Genomic DNA, 15,350 nt, shown 5'->3' on the forward strand with positions numbered 1-15,350 from the left:
ATCCCTTGCATATTATAGTTCATCACGAAGTTCCAGTAACTTGGTGATAGTGACTAGAGAACTCTGTCAATCACTATCTTATCGGGAAGATTAACTCCCACTGGATTCAAGTGATTGTAGTACTCAGACATTCTGAGCACATGCTTACTCGTTGAGCTATTCTCCTCCATCTTGTAGGCAAGTGTTGTCAGAGGTCTCATACCTCTTGACACGAGCATGAGTATGTGATTCCAATTTCAACTCTTGGAACATCTTATATGCTCTATGGCGTTCAAAACATTTTTGAAGTCCCGGTTCTAAGCCGTAAAGCATGGTGCACTAAACTATCAAGTAGTCATCATAACGAGCTTGTCAAATGTTCATAACGTCTGCATCTGCTCCTCCAATAGTTCTGTCACCCAGCGGTGCATCAAGGACATAATTCTTCTGTGCAGCAATGAGGATAATCCTCAGATCACGGACCAAGTCCGCATCATTGCTACTATCATCCTTCAACTTATTTTTCTCTAGGAACATATCAAAAATAAACAGGGAGCTACATCGGGAGCTATTGATCTACAACATAGTAATGCAAATACTATCAGGACTAAGTTCATGATAAATTAAGGTTCAATTAATCATATTACTTGAGAACTCCCACTTAGATAGACATCCCTCTAGTCTTCTAAGTGATCACGTGATCCAAATCAACTAGACCATGTCCGATCATCACGTGAGATAGAGTAGTTTTGAATCGTGAACATCACTATGTTGATCATATCTACTATATGATTCACGCTCGACCTTTCGGCCTCAGTGTTCGGAGGCCATATCTGCATATGCTAGGCTCGTCAAGTTTAACCCAAGTATTCTGCGTGTGCAAAACTGGCTTGCACCCGTTGTATGTGAACGTAGAGCTTATCACACCCGATCATTACGTGGTGTCTCGGCACGACGAACTTCGCAACGGTGCATACGCAGGGAGAACACTTGTACCTTGAAATTTAGTGAGAGATCATCTTATAATGCTACCGCCGAACTAAGCAAAATAAGATGCATAAAAGATAAACATCACATGCAATCAGTATAAGTGATATGATATGGCCATCATCATCTTGTGCCTTTGATCTCCATCTCCAAAGCACCGTCATGGTCACCATCGTCACCGGCGCGACACCTTGATCTCCATCGTAGCATCGTTGTTGTCTCGCCAACTATTTCTTCTACGACTATCGCTACCGCCTAGTGATAAATTAAAAACAATTACAGGGCGATTGTATTGCATACAATAAAGCGACAACCATATGGCTCCTGCCAGTTGCGGATAACTCTGTTACAAAACATGATCATCTCATACAATAAAATTTAGCATCATGTCTTGACCATATCACATCACAACATGCCCTGCAAAAACAAGTTTACGTCCTCTACTTTGTTGTTGCAAGTTTTACGTGGCTGCTACGGGCTGAGCAAGAACCTTTCTTACCTACGCATCAAAACCACAACGATTTTTCGTCAAGTGTGTTGTTTTAACCTTCAACAAGGACCGGGCGTAGTCAAACTCGATTCAACTATCACTACAAGAAATATGTCAACTTGTGACCCTCACTATTGGCCGCTGAAAGGTCATAGTTTTTCATTTGCGACCTTTTTGTGACCAAAAATAGAAGGTCAAAAGCTGGCGGTCGTAAACTGAAATTAACGACCTTCTCTCAGAAGGTCGTTGAACCCATGACCTTTTGTTTTGGTCACTGGCTGTCTGCCCAGGCCACGTCAGATCCGACGTGGTAATCTGTCGTGGCAAAATTGCGACCAATTGAAAAGGTCAAAAATTAGAATCGGCCCAGTCCAATTGGGTGTTTATATGGGCCGAGCCCATTAATTCAGCCCATTTGTTGTTTTTTCTTTCAATTTGGGTAAGCTACACGGGCCAGGCCCTATAATTCGGCCTTTTTATTTTTGGGTTGTGGCCCTTCTTTTTCCTTTTTCAAATGGGTCCCAATTGTCAGATTCTGATAAGCGGGTCCCAAATGTCCGTTTCTGGTTTGTGGGTCCTTGTTGTCATGGTCATGTTCCTCAGATTTCAATATGCCAATAATTAAACAACCAATATTTAAATCAAAATAGACAGAAAACAGGTGTAATACTTCAAATAACAAGAAGCAACAATCTGTTACATCAACACATACAAATGCGATCACAGTATAACAAGCTCTACAGGTGTACAGTATGTCACAAGAGCCGATGAGCATCAGGCTCTACAGTATAACAAGCTCTATATGTCACAGTTCGTGCTTCAATTTGTTCCAATACGGATCAGCATCAAGGGCTTCATTACTCCTTGAACTAGCTCCGATGAGCTTGAACTATGCTACTTCTGACTTCTTCGTCTTGATGCTCGCGACGAAACATGAAACGCCAGCATCTGCACGTTATAGAACAAAATGGTTAGGTACAAAATGAAAGCAAATCTAACAGCATATATCTAACAGTAGATACAAAATAATGAAGGCCAATCCGTGTGCATATATACTAGCGTGCATATATACCAGCAGAACACATAAACCCATCCATCAAAAATCTTGTTTCTGAACATTGGCATCAAATCAACACAAACGCTGAATTAATGTGCACAAAAGGAAAGAGCTAATACATGGCAGGTATATGGGTATCAAAACAAACAAGAAAGAAACTACAATCTATTTTAAGTAAACTCTTACAAGAAACATGCCCCAGTAAGTAAGCTGAATGGGTGACAAACTGAATAGTGAAACAAGTTGATAGTTGTACACTATAGTGTTTACACACAGTGGAACTGAATGAATTTCAGATTATGTTGCATGCAAGAAGAGGAGCAACAGTGCACTCTAGCTAGTGTCCTTGTCAGCTTGTCCAAAACAAGCAGCATTCATCATGATTAATTCATGGAGTAAGAAGAAATACAGAGACAACATCATCATCTGATGATGCGCTAACCAATCAACGACTTCGTTCGTCCATATCACAGGCAGTGTGACAGAAGAAGAGACTACCTGGACATCCTCGACGGCGGCACGGAGGTCGGGCGAGTCCTTGACGGCCTTGATGTGGTCAATGACGTTCAGCCTGTCGACGATGCGCTTGAGCAGGTGGACCAAGCTTTCCCACGCAGGCTCCACGCCCTTCTCAAGCTCCTCCAGCTCGCCCTCCTGCATACAGAGAAACTTCAGATGAGCTAGACTAAAACTCTTGTCAGTTGTCACCTACATAAAATAGTCAAGACTAGAGTCTAACTCAAATCAGGTATGCATTCTTCGGACGTTAAATGGAAGCTTTATATATATATGGCTATAAGGTATGATGCAAACCAACCAAAGTTTTCATCTCCATTATGAGCAAATTAGACTGCAATGGAGTTGCTTAATACTTATAGCATGATTGGTTTTCCGTTCTGAAACTGTAGACATGTTGTGCTTGGCTCATGTTTCAGATATGATCGGTCTACAGAGATTCAGACTGCGCCACAAAGGCACAGTAACAGCTGATGGATATACAAGTAATAAGACAATACTCCCTCGGTGTCAAAGAAACCCGTCCTAGAAATTGTATCAAGCAATTCGTAAGAAAACAAGAACGTGAGCAGCATTGCATTTCACAAGACAACGGTTATTTGAAGATAAGAAATCATCAGACTTTAAACTACGATTCACAAGAGTGTAACTCCTGTCATATTGTTGCAGTTTCTCATCATCACTTGAACCACAAATGAAATCAAGCAACACTTTAGATTGGAACTACAAATGGTAAATATCTTTGTTGTGGAGATAGTTCAATTTATAAACTCGTTCAAGCAAAATTATATTTGTTGTGAAGATAGCAGGACTTCCTTCAGTATGTGGATAGCATAGAAAGCCACAAGCATATCAGGGTGTTGAGGTACCATCAGAGACTTAAATACTAAGAATCAGAGGAGAAGAGCTCCATCATATTATGGTTTATTCCTCATCACTTGACCCTCAAACATATAAGCATGCATCGACAGCAAGAAAAAAGGCTATAACAATTTATAGTTTGGCAACTATCAGTATGAAATGCAAACATTATTGCTCAGAATATGAAATATCTTCTCATCAATGACAAATGGCATCTCTGAAGTCTGACATACGTCGTAGATTTCATGATTCATCACAGCATTTTGCAAACCGCAGAAAGGATCTCGTGACCACAGACATCGCCATTCACCAATAATTAACAGTGTAAACATGTATCAGTAGAGTTGGATGAGCAGTACAAGTATATTAGTATAGGAACTAGAAGTGCTGTGTTGTGCTACAAGACCACTAGCAACAGCAGCATGAGTAGTACAAGTATATTAGTATAGGAACTAGATGCCTAGGAATTGGGAGAAAATCCCAAACTAGGGAATAGCACACAAAAAAATAGCACACAAAAAAGGCAGGTCTTGCAAGCCTACTCTTCACTCGAAGCCCCAGGAAATAGCACAAAAAATGAGTTGCCTAATAGAGCAACCAATTTCATGTTTGTTCTAATAAAAAAATAGCAACCCCCTACTATAATAATAGCAAAAGAAACACATAAGAAGTCATGCTGATTGCGCCTACTATAATAATAGCAAAAGTCATCGAATGGTGAGCAAACAAGACTAGAATTAACACTTGAGCGACAGAGTATCAGAAACCAATTCACGTTATAATCCAATCCTCAAAGTTGTCGCACAAAAACTCATTGTTTCTTTGTTCCACCATCCAAGTTGGATCAGCACCATGACCCAGGAGATATCTCGTGATAGCAAGCATCCCATAAGCCGCAGAAATGGCCAGAGCAGTGTCACCTGCAATAAGTAAAACAAAAGAACCAAATTAATCTAGGATTACTGGGATGTGCGGAAGAATTGATGCGAAGAGATCAAAAGGGAACCAGATTAATTATCATGTGAGAGTTCACCGGTTGACGAGGCACCTACACATGTCCAGCCACCTTTCCATGACCGCTGTGTTGGGGATCGTAGCAGAATTTCAAAATTTCCTACGCATCACCAAGATCCATCTATGGAGTATACTAGCAACGTGGGGAAAGGAGTGCATCTACATACCCTTGTAGATCGCGAGCGGAAGCGTTCCAATGAACGGGGTTGATGGAGTCGTACTCGCCGTGATCCAAATCACCGATGACCGAGTGCCGAACGGACGGCACCTCCGCGTTCAACACATGTACGGAGCAGCGACGTCTCCTCCTTCTTGATCCAGCAAGGGGGAAGGAGAGGTTGATGGAGATCCAGCAGCACGGCGGGGTGGTGGTGGATGTAGCGGGGATCTCGGCAGGGCTTCGCCAAGCTTCTGCGAGAGAGAGAGGTGTTGCAGGGGGAGAGGGAGGCGCCAGGGGCTGTGGTGCTGCTGCCCTCCCTCCCCCCACTATATATAGGGACCCCTGGGGGGCGCCGGCCCTGGGAGATCAGATCTCCAAGGGGGGCGGCGGCCAAGGGGGAAGGGGGGTGGCTTCCCCCCCAAGCCAAGTGGCCCCCCCCACCCCTAGGGTTTCCAACCCTAGGCGCAGGGGGAGGCCCAAGGGGGGGCGCCCCAGCCCACTAAGGGCTGGTTCTCTTCCCACTTCAGCCCATGGGGTCCTCCGGGATAGGTGGCCCCACCCGGTGGACCCCCGGGACCCTTCCGGTGGTCCCGGTACAATACCGATAACCCCCGAAACTTTCCCGGTGGCCGAAACTGGACTTCCCATATATACTTCTTCACCTCCGGACCATTCCGGAACTCCTCGTGACGTCCGGGATCTCATCCGGGACTCCGAACAACTTTCGGGTTTCCACATAGTAATATCTCTACAACCCTAACGTCACCGAACCTTAAGTGTGTAGACCCTACGGGTTCGGGAGACATGCAGACATGACCGAGACGCCTCTCCGGTCAATAACCAACAGGGGGATCTGGATACCCATGTTGGCTCCCACATGTTCCACGATGATCTCATCGGATGAACCACGATGTCGAGGATTCAATCAATCCCGTATACAATTCCCTTTGTCAATCGGTATGTTACTTGCCCGAGATTCGATCGTCGGTATCCCAATACCTTGTTCAATCTCGTTACCGGCAAGTCTCTTTACTCGTACCGTAATGCATGATCCCGTGGCTAACTCCTTAATCACATTAAGCTCATTATGATGATGCATTACTGAGTGGGCCCAGAGATACCTCTCCGTCATACGGAGTGACAAATCCCAGTCTCGATCCGTGCCAACTCAACAGACACTTTCGGAGATACCCGTAGTGTACCTTTATAGTCACCCAGTTACGTTGTGACGTTTGGCACACCCAAAGCACTCCTACGGTATCCGGGAGTTGCACGATCTCATGGTCTAAGGAAATGATACTTGACATTGGAAAAGCTCTAGCAAACGAACTACACGATCTTTTGTGCTATGTTTAGGATTGGGTCTTGTCCATCACATCATTCTCCTAATGATGTGATCCCGTTATCAATGACATCCAATGTCCATAGTCAGGAAACCATGACTATCTCTTGATCAACGAGCTAGTCAACTAGAGGCTTACTAGGGACACGTTGTGGTCTATGTATTCACACATGTATTACGATTTCCGGATAACACAATTATAGCATGAACAATAGACAATTATCATGAACAAAGAAATATAATAATAACCATTTATTATTTCCTCTAGGGCATATTTCCAACAGTCTCCCACTTCACTAGAGTCAATAATCTAGTTACATTGTGATGAATCAAACACCCATAGCGTCCTGGTGTTGATCATGTTTTGCTCTAGGGAGAGGTTTAGTCAACGGATCTGCTACATTCAGGTCCGTATGTACTTTACAAATATCTATGTCTCCATTTTGAACACATTCATGAATGGAGTTGAAGCGACGCTTGATATGCCTGGTCTTCCTGTGAAACCTGGGCTCCTTGGCAAGGGCAATAGCTCCAGTGTTGTCACAGAAGAGAGTCATCGGGCCCGACGCATTGGGAATCACCCCTAGGTCGGTAATGAACACCTTCATCCAGATTGCTTCTTGCGCTGCCTCTAAGGCTGCCATGTACTCCGCTTCACATGTAGATCCCGCCACGACGCTTTGCTTGCAACTGCACCAGCTTACTGCCCCTTCATTCAAAATATACATGTATCCGGTTTGTGACTTCGAGTAATCCAGATCTGTGTCGAAGCTAGCGTCGACGTAATCCTTTACGACGAGCTCTTCGTCACCTCCATAAACGAGAAACATATCCTTAGTCCTCTTCAGGTACTTCAGGATATTCTTGACCGCTGTCCAGTGTTCCATGCCGGGATTACTTTGGTACCTTCCTACCAAACTTACGGCAAGGTTTACATCAGGTCTGGTACACAGCATGGCATACATAATAGACCCTATGGCCGAGGCATAGGGGATGACACTCATCTTTTCTCTATCTTCTGCCGTGGTCGGGCATTGAGCCGTGCTCAATTGCACACCTTGCAATACAGGCAAGAACCCCTTCTTGGACTGATCCATATTGAACTTCTTCAATATCTTGTCAAGGTACGTACTCTGTGAAAGACCAATGAGGCGTCTTGATCTATCTCTATAGATCTTGATGCCTAATATATAAGCAGCTTCTCCAAGGTCCTTCATTGAAAAACACTTATTCAAATAGGCCTTTATACTTTCCAAGAATTCTATATCATTTCCCATCAATAGTATGTCATCCACATACAATAAGAGAAATGCTACAGAGCTCCCACTCACTTTCTTGTAAACACAGGCTTCTCCATAAGTCTGTGTAAACCCAAACGCTTTGATCATCTCATCAAAACGAATGTTCCAACTCCGAGATGCTTGCACCAGTCCATAGATGGAGCGCTGGAGCTTGCATACCTTGTTAGCATTCTTAGGATCGACAAAACCTTCCGGCTGCATCATATACAATTCTTCCTTAAGAAAGCCGTTAAGGAATGCCGTTTTGACGTCCATTTGCCATATCTCATAATCATAGAATGCGGCAATTGCTAACATGATTCGGACGGACTTCAGCTTCGCTACGGGTGAGAAAGTCTCATCATAGTCAACCCCTTGAACTTGTCGATAACCCTTAGCGACAAGTCGAGCCTTATAGATGGTCACGTTACCATCCGCATCTGTCTTCTTCTTAAAGATCCATTTATTTTCTATGGCTCGCCGATCATCGGGAAAGTCAGTCAAAGTCCATACTTCATTTTCATACATGGATCCTATCTCGGATTTCATGGCTTCAAGCCATTTGTTGGAATCCGGGCCCGCCATCGCTTCTTCATAGTTCGAAGGTTCACCGTTGTCTAACAACATGATTTCCAGGACAGGGTTGCCGTACCACTCTGGTGCGGAACGTGTCCTTGTGGACCTACGAAGTTCAGCAGTAACTTGATCCGAAGCTTCATGATCATCATCATTAACTTCCTCGCCAGTCGGTGTAGGCACCACATGAACATCTTCCCGTGCTGCGCTACTTTCCGGTTCGGAAGGGGTGACTATCACCTCATCAAGTTCCACTTTCCTCCCACTTAATTCTTTCGAGAGAAACTCTTTCTCCAGAAAGGACCCGTTCTTGGCAACAAAGATCTTGCCTTCGGATCTGAGGTAGAAGGTATACCCAATGGTTTCCTTAGGGTATCCTATGAAGACGCATTTTTTGACTTGGGTTTGAGCTTTTCAGGTTGAAGTTTCTTGACATAAGCATCGCATCCCCAAACTTTTAGAAACGACAGCTAAGGTTTCTTCCCAAACCATAATTCATACGGTGTCGTCTCAACGGATTTCGATGAAGCCCTATTTAAAGTGAATGTTGCAGTCTCTAAAGCATAGCCCCAAAATGAGAGCGGTAGATCGGCAAGAGACATCATAGATCGCACCATATCCAATAGAGTGCGATTACGACGTTCGGACACACCATTTCGCTGAGGTGTTCCACGCGGCGTGAGTTGTGAAACGATTCCACATTTCCTTAAGTGCGTACCAAATTCGTGACTTAAATATTCTCCACCACGATCTAATCGTAAGAACTTTATTTTTCTGTCACGTTGATTCTCAACCTCACTCTGAAATTCCTTGAACTTTTCAAAGGTTTCAGACTTGTGTTTCATTAGGTAGACATACCCATATCTACTTAAGTCATCAGCGAGAGTGAGAACATAACAATATCCTCCGCGAGCCTCAACACTCATTGGACCGCACACATCGGTATGTATGATTTCCAATAAGTTGGTTGCTCGCTCCGTTGTTCTGGAGAACGGAGTCTTGGTCATCTTACCCATGAGGCATGGTTCGCACGTGTCAAATGATTCGTAATCAAGAGACTCCAAAAGTCCATCTGCATGGAGCTTCTTCATGCGCTTGACACCAATGTGACCAAGGCGGCAGTGCCACAAGTATGTGGGACTATCGTTATCAACTTTACATCTTTTGGTATTCATACTATGAATATGTGCAACATCACGTTCGAGATTCATCAAGAATAAACCATTGACCAGCGGGGCATGACCATAAAACATATCTCTCATATAAATAGAACAACCATTATTCTCAGATTTAAATGAGTAGCCATCTCGAATTAAACGAGATCCAGATACAATGTTCATGCTCAAAGCTGGCACTAAATAACAATTATTGAGGTTTAAAACTAATCCCGTAGGTAGATGCAGAGGTAGCGTGCTGACGGCGATCACATCGACCTTGGAACCATTCCCGACGCGCATCGTCACCTCGTCCTTCGCCAGTCTTCGTTTATTCCGCAGTTCCTGTTTTGAGTTACAAATATGAGCAACCGCACCGGTATCAAATACCCAGGAGCTACTACGAGTACTGGTAAGGTACACATCAATTACATGTATATCACATATACCTTTGGTGTTGCCGGCCTTCTTGTCCACTAAGTATTTGGGGCAGTTCCGCTTCCAGTGACCACTTCCCTTGCAATAAAAGCACTCAGTCTCAGGCTTGGGTCCATTCCTTGGCTTCTTCCCGGCAACTGGCTTACCGGGCGCGGCAACTCCCTTGCCGTCCTTCTTGAAGTTCTTCTTACCCTTGCCTTTCTTGAACTTAGTGGTTTTATTCACCATCAACACTTGATGTTCCTTTTTGATGTCCACCTCCGCTGATTTCAGCATTGAATATACCTCAGGAATGGTCTTTTCCATCCCCTGCATATTGAAGTTCATCACAAAGCTCTTGTAGCTCGGTGGAAGCGACTGAAGGATTCTGTCAATGACCGCGTCATCCGGGAGATTAACTCCCAGCTGAGACAAGCGGTTGTGTAACCCAGACATTCTGAGTATGTGCTCACTAACAGAACTATTTTCCTCCATTTTACAGCTGAAGAACTTGTCGGAGACTTCATATCTCTCGACCCGGGCATGAGCTTGGAAAATCATTTTCAGCTCTTCGAACATCTCATATGCTCCATGTTTCTCAAAACGCTTTTGGAGACCCGGTTCTAAGCTGTAAAGCATGCCGCACTGAACGAGGGAGTATTCATCAGCACGTGATTGCCAAGCGTTCATAACGTCTTGCTTCTCTAGGATTGGTGCTTCACCTAGCGGTGCTTCTAGGACATAATCTTTCTTGGCAGCTATGAGGATGATCCTCAGGTTCCGGACCCAGTCCGTATAGTTGCTGCCATCATCTTTCAGCTTGGTTTTCTCTAGGAACGCGTTGAAGTTGAGGACAACGTGGGCCATTTGATCTACAAGACATATTGTAAAGATTTTAGACTAAGTTCATGATAATTAAGTTCATCTAATCAAATTACTCAATGAACTCCCACTCAGATAGACATCCCTCTAGTCATCTAAGTGAAACATGATCCGAGTTAACTAGGCTGTGTCTGATCATCACGTGAGACAGACTAGTCAAGATCGGTGAACATCTCCATGTTGATCGTATCTTCTTTACGACTCATGCTCGACCTTTCGGTCCTCCGTGTTCCGAGGCCATGTCTGTACATGCTAGGCTCGTCAAGTCAACCTAAGTGTATTGCGTGTGTTCCGAGGCCATGTCTGTACATGCTAGGCTCGTCAACACCCGTTGTATGCGAACGTTAGAATCTATCACACCCGATCATCACGTGGTGCTTCGAAACAACGAACCTTCGCAACGGTGCACAGTTAGGGGGAACACTTTCTTGAAATTATTATAAGGGATCATCTTACTTACTACCGTCGTTCTAAGCAAATAAGATGCAAAACATGATAACATCACATGCAATCAAATAGTGACATGATATGGCCAATATCATTTTGCTCCTTTGATCTCCATCTTCGGGCACCATGATCATCTTCGTCACCGGCATGACACCATGATCTCCATCATCATGATCTCCATCATTGTGTCTTCATGAAGTTGTCACGCCAACGATTACTTCTACTTCTATGGCTATCGCGTTTAGCAACAAAGTAAAGTAATTTACATGGCGTTATTCAATGACACGCAGGTCATACAAAAAAAATAAAGACAACTCCTATGGCTCCTGCCGGTTGTCATACTCATCGACATGCAAGTCGTGATTCCTATTACAAGAATATGATCAATCTCATACATCACATATATCATTCATCACATCTTCTGGCCATATCATATCACAAGGCACATGCTGCAAAAACAAGTTAGACGTCCTCTAATTGTTGTTGCAAGTTTTTACGTGGCTTGTATAGGTTTCTAGCAAGAACGTTTCTTACCTACGTAAAACCACAACGTGATGTGCCAATTTCTATTTACCCTTCATAAGGACCCTTTTCATCGAATCTGTTCCGACTAAATTGGGAGAGACAAACACCCGCTAGCCACCTTATGCAACTAGTGCATGTCAGTCGGTGGAACCTGTCTCACGTAAGCGTACGTGTAAGGTCGGTCCGGGCCGCTTCATCCCACAATACCGCCGAAACAAGATAAGACTAGTAGCGGGGAGAAGAATTGGCAACATCTACGCCCACAACTGCTTTGTGTTCTACTCGTGCATAGTAACTACGCATAGGCCTGGCTCTGATACCACTGTTGGGGATCGTAGTAGAATTTTAAAATTTCCTACGCATCACCAAGATCCATCTATGGAGTATACTAGCAACGAGGGGAAAGGAGTGCATCTACATACCCTTGTAGATCGCGAGCGGAAGCGTTCCAATGAACGGGGTTGATGGAGTCGTACTCGCCGTGATCCAAATCACCGATGACCGAGTGCCGAACGGACGGCACCTCCGCGTTCAACACATGTACGGAGCAGCGACGTCTCCTCCTTCTTGATCCAGCAAGGGGGAAAGAGACGTTGATGGAGATCCAGCAGCACGACGGCGTGGTGGTAGATGTAGCGGGGATCTCGGCAGGGCTTCGCCAAGCTTCTGCGAGAGGGAGAGGTGTTGCAGGGGGAAAGGGAGGCGCCAGGGGCTGTGGTGCTGCTGCCCTCCCTCCCCCCCCACTATATATAGGGACCCCTGGGGGGCGCCGGCCCTGGGAGATCAGATCTCCAAGGGGGGGCGGCGGCCAAGGGGGAAGGGGGGTGGCTTCCCCCCCAAGCCAAGTGGGGCGCCCCCACCCCTAGGGTTTCCAACCCTAGGCGCATGGGGAGGCCCAAGGGGGGCGCCCCAGCCCACTAAGGGCTGGTTCTCTTCCCACTTCAGCCCATGGGGCCCTCCGGGATAGGTGGCCCCACCCGGTGGACCCCCGGGACCCTTCTGGTGGTCCCGATACAATACCAATAACCCTCGAAACTTTCCTGGTGGCCGAAACTGGACTTCCCATATATAATTCTTCACCTCCGGACCATTCCGGAACTCCTCGTGACGTCCAGGATCTCATCCGGGACTCCAAAAACTTTCGGGTTTCTGCATACTAATATCTCTACAACCCTAGCGTCACCGAACCTTAAGTGTGTAGACCCTACGGGTTCGGGAGACATGCAGACATGACCGAGACGCCTCTCCGGTCAATAACCAACAGCGGGATCTGGATACCCATGTTGGCTCCCACATGTTCCACGATGATCTCATCGGATGAACCACGATGTCGAGGATTCAATCAATCCCGTATACAATTCCCTTTGTCAATCGGTATGTCACTTGCCCGAGATTCGATCGTCGGTATCCCAATACCTTGTTCAATCTCGTTACCGGCAAGAATCTTTACTCGTACCGTAATGCATGATCCCGTGGCTAACTCCTTAGTCACATTGAGCTCATTATTATGATGCATTACCGAGTGGGCCCAGAGCTACCTCTCCGTCATACGGAGTGACAAATCCCAGTCTCGATCCGTGCCAACTCAACAGACACTTTCGGAGATACCCGTAGTGTACCTTTATAGTCACCCAGTTACGTTGTGACGTTTGGCACACCCAAATCACTCCTACGGTATCCGGGAGTTGCACGATCTCATGGTCTAAGGAAATGATACTTGACATTGGAAAAGCTCTAGCAAACGAACTACACGATCTTTTGTGCTATGCTTAGGATTGGGTCTTGTCCATCACATCATTCTCCTAATGATGTGATCCCGTTATCAATGACATCCAATGTCCATAGTCAGGAAACCATGACTATCTCTTGATCAACGAGCTAGTCAACTAGAGGCTTACTAGGGACACGTTGTGGTCTATGTATTCACACATGTATTACGATTTCCGGATAACACAATTATAGCATGAACAATAGACAATTATCATGAACAAAGAAATATAATAATAACCATTAATTATTGCCTCTAGGGCATATTTCCAACACGCTGGGGTTCACTGTCCTCCTCGACATCCTCAGCTCCTTGGTCGCCACCCTGACCGATCGGACCGGTCCACTCGCCCAGGCCTCTCCCCTCTCCTCGATCACCCTGTGTCGACGAGCCGCGTCAGATCGAATAGCCGACACTCCAAAAAATTGTAGAGAAACAAACCACACTCGGATTTGAAATCAAGTGCAAGAATGGCTGCAGCACATACAACTAGCATGTTACGGTTGGTGGGTGATGGGGAAAATGCATGTGAAGTGCATAAATCACAGAGGGGTATGTACAATACACACCATCTCGTCGGAAGCTAGTTTATACCTCCATCAACACCTCCCCCTCCTAGCATTCGTTCATTAGCAGCACTGACCTGCCAAAATAAATCCAAGTTATATAATTCACTGTTGAATACAGAGAAAGATAATTGCTTCTATGCAAAATATTACACATCAGTTTATCATAAAACACAAATGGAGGTAACAAAAGTATTTAGTAAAATGCTCACATAATAGATCATCTCATCCAAGCTTGCGAAGGCTTAAGATCTAACTGGCCGAATGGATTTGTAATAAGATATTGGATTTATAAAGTTGTTGCAGAAGGGACTGCAACTTTCCTGATAATTTGAGGCTCAGAACTCAAATTCCACTCCATGGAAAATAAGCTGACAGTCATTGGGTAACTTGATTCAGACTTCTTAGTGATGCCCTTAATGGCAGGGGGTACTGATACAGACATTAAAACAGAAAATAAGCATAGCTAAGAAGACCATGTTCACCAACCCAGACCTAGGCAAAGGCATGTTCCATCTGAGAAGCCAGCCTAACTACAACGCCATGTGATGGTTCAGTTCCGATCCCATGCTCAGATCCCACTACGCGCAGGTAGCTGCTACTCCATATTTGGTAAAATACAACTCGACCAATCTCACCTATCCAAGCATATCTACATACGCAATCACATGGCCAATTGTTGTAGTTGCGCGCGGAAGCAGCAGGAGAGTAGTACCTTGGCGGTGATCGCGCGGAGGTACTTGGCTCGGACAGCGCCGGGCGCGCGGGACCAGTCGCGGCCGCGGTTCCTCTTGAGGGCCGCCCGCGCGGCAACCACCGCCGCGTCCACGTCCTCCGAGGTGCCCGCCGGGATCTCGCCTGCGCAAACCTACCGATGAGCACCCAACGGCACGGGAGAACGGAAAGCAGAGAGAAAGCAGGATGGATGGATCTGGTACGGACCGATGGAGGCCTCGGTGGTGGGGTTGATGACGGGGAGGCGGCGGCCGAGCGACGACGCGCGCCAGTCGCCGTCGATGAAGAGCTGCCACTGCGGGATCTTCGTCGTGGCAACCATCGCGGGAGGCGGGGAGTGACTGGAGTTGCGTCGGCCGGGGTTGGTTGGTAGTACGACTGCGAGGCGCGAGGTGGAGAAGAGGTGGGGAGCGCTATCCTCTCGTCGAGTACGCGACGAGCACGCACGCTTCGGGGTGCCGTAATGCCGGAGGGGAGGGAGGGAGGAGCGATCTGGATCGAGGAGAGCGAGGGGAGGGGCGGGTGGCGGCGAGGGCGGATCTGGAAGGGGAGAGGAGGAGAAGAGAGCGAGGGAAAGAAAGGAGGCGGGGGGGG

At 46.0% G+C, this 15,350-nt stretch overlaps 1 protein-coding gene, 2 non-coding genes and 1 pseudogene across 3 annotated transcripts; all 4 read right to left on the reverse strand.

Moving 5' to 3' along the window:
* Positions 1-2,350: 2,350 nt before the first annotated feature.
* LOC123494132 (aminoaldehyde dehydrogenase 1b-like) lies at positions 2,351-15,088 on the reverse strand. Its single transcript, XM_073499581.1, has 4 exons — positions 14,964-15,088; positions 14,737-14,879; positions 3,012-3,167; positions 2,351-2,404 (listed from the first exon to the last, which is right to left on the reverse strand). The coding sequence occupies exons 1-4, from the start codon at positions 15,076-15,078 to the stop codon at positions 2,351-2,353; spliced, it is 468 nt and encodes a 155-aa protein (XP_073355682.1). The 5' UTR covers positions 15,079-15,088.
* Positions 3,641-3,719, reverse strand: LOC120965657 (small nucleolar RNA Z199; annotated as a pseudogene).
* On the reverse strand, positions 3,894-3,974 carry LOC120965655 (small nucleolar RNA Z199). The gene has a single exon (XR_005758694.1). It is a non-coding gene; the product is annotated as a small nucleolar RNA Z199 (small nucleolar RNA).
* On the reverse strand, positions 4,059-4,155 carry LOC120965676 (small nucleolar RNA R64/Z200 family). Its single transcript, XR_005758704.1, has one exon. It is a non-coding gene; the product is annotated as a small nucleolar RNA R64/Z200 family (small nucleolar RNA).
* Positions 15,089-15,350: the final 262 nt, after the last annotated feature.

This window comes from Aegilops tauschii, chromosome 5 (genome assembly GCF_002575655.3).
Source record: "Aegilops tauschii subsp. strangulata cultivar AL8/78 chromosome 5, Aet v6.0, whole genome shotgun sequence".
Classification (NCBI taxonomy): domain Eukaryota; kingdom Viridiplantae; phylum Streptophyta; class Magnoliopsida; order Poales; family Poaceae; genus Aegilops; species Aegilops tauschii.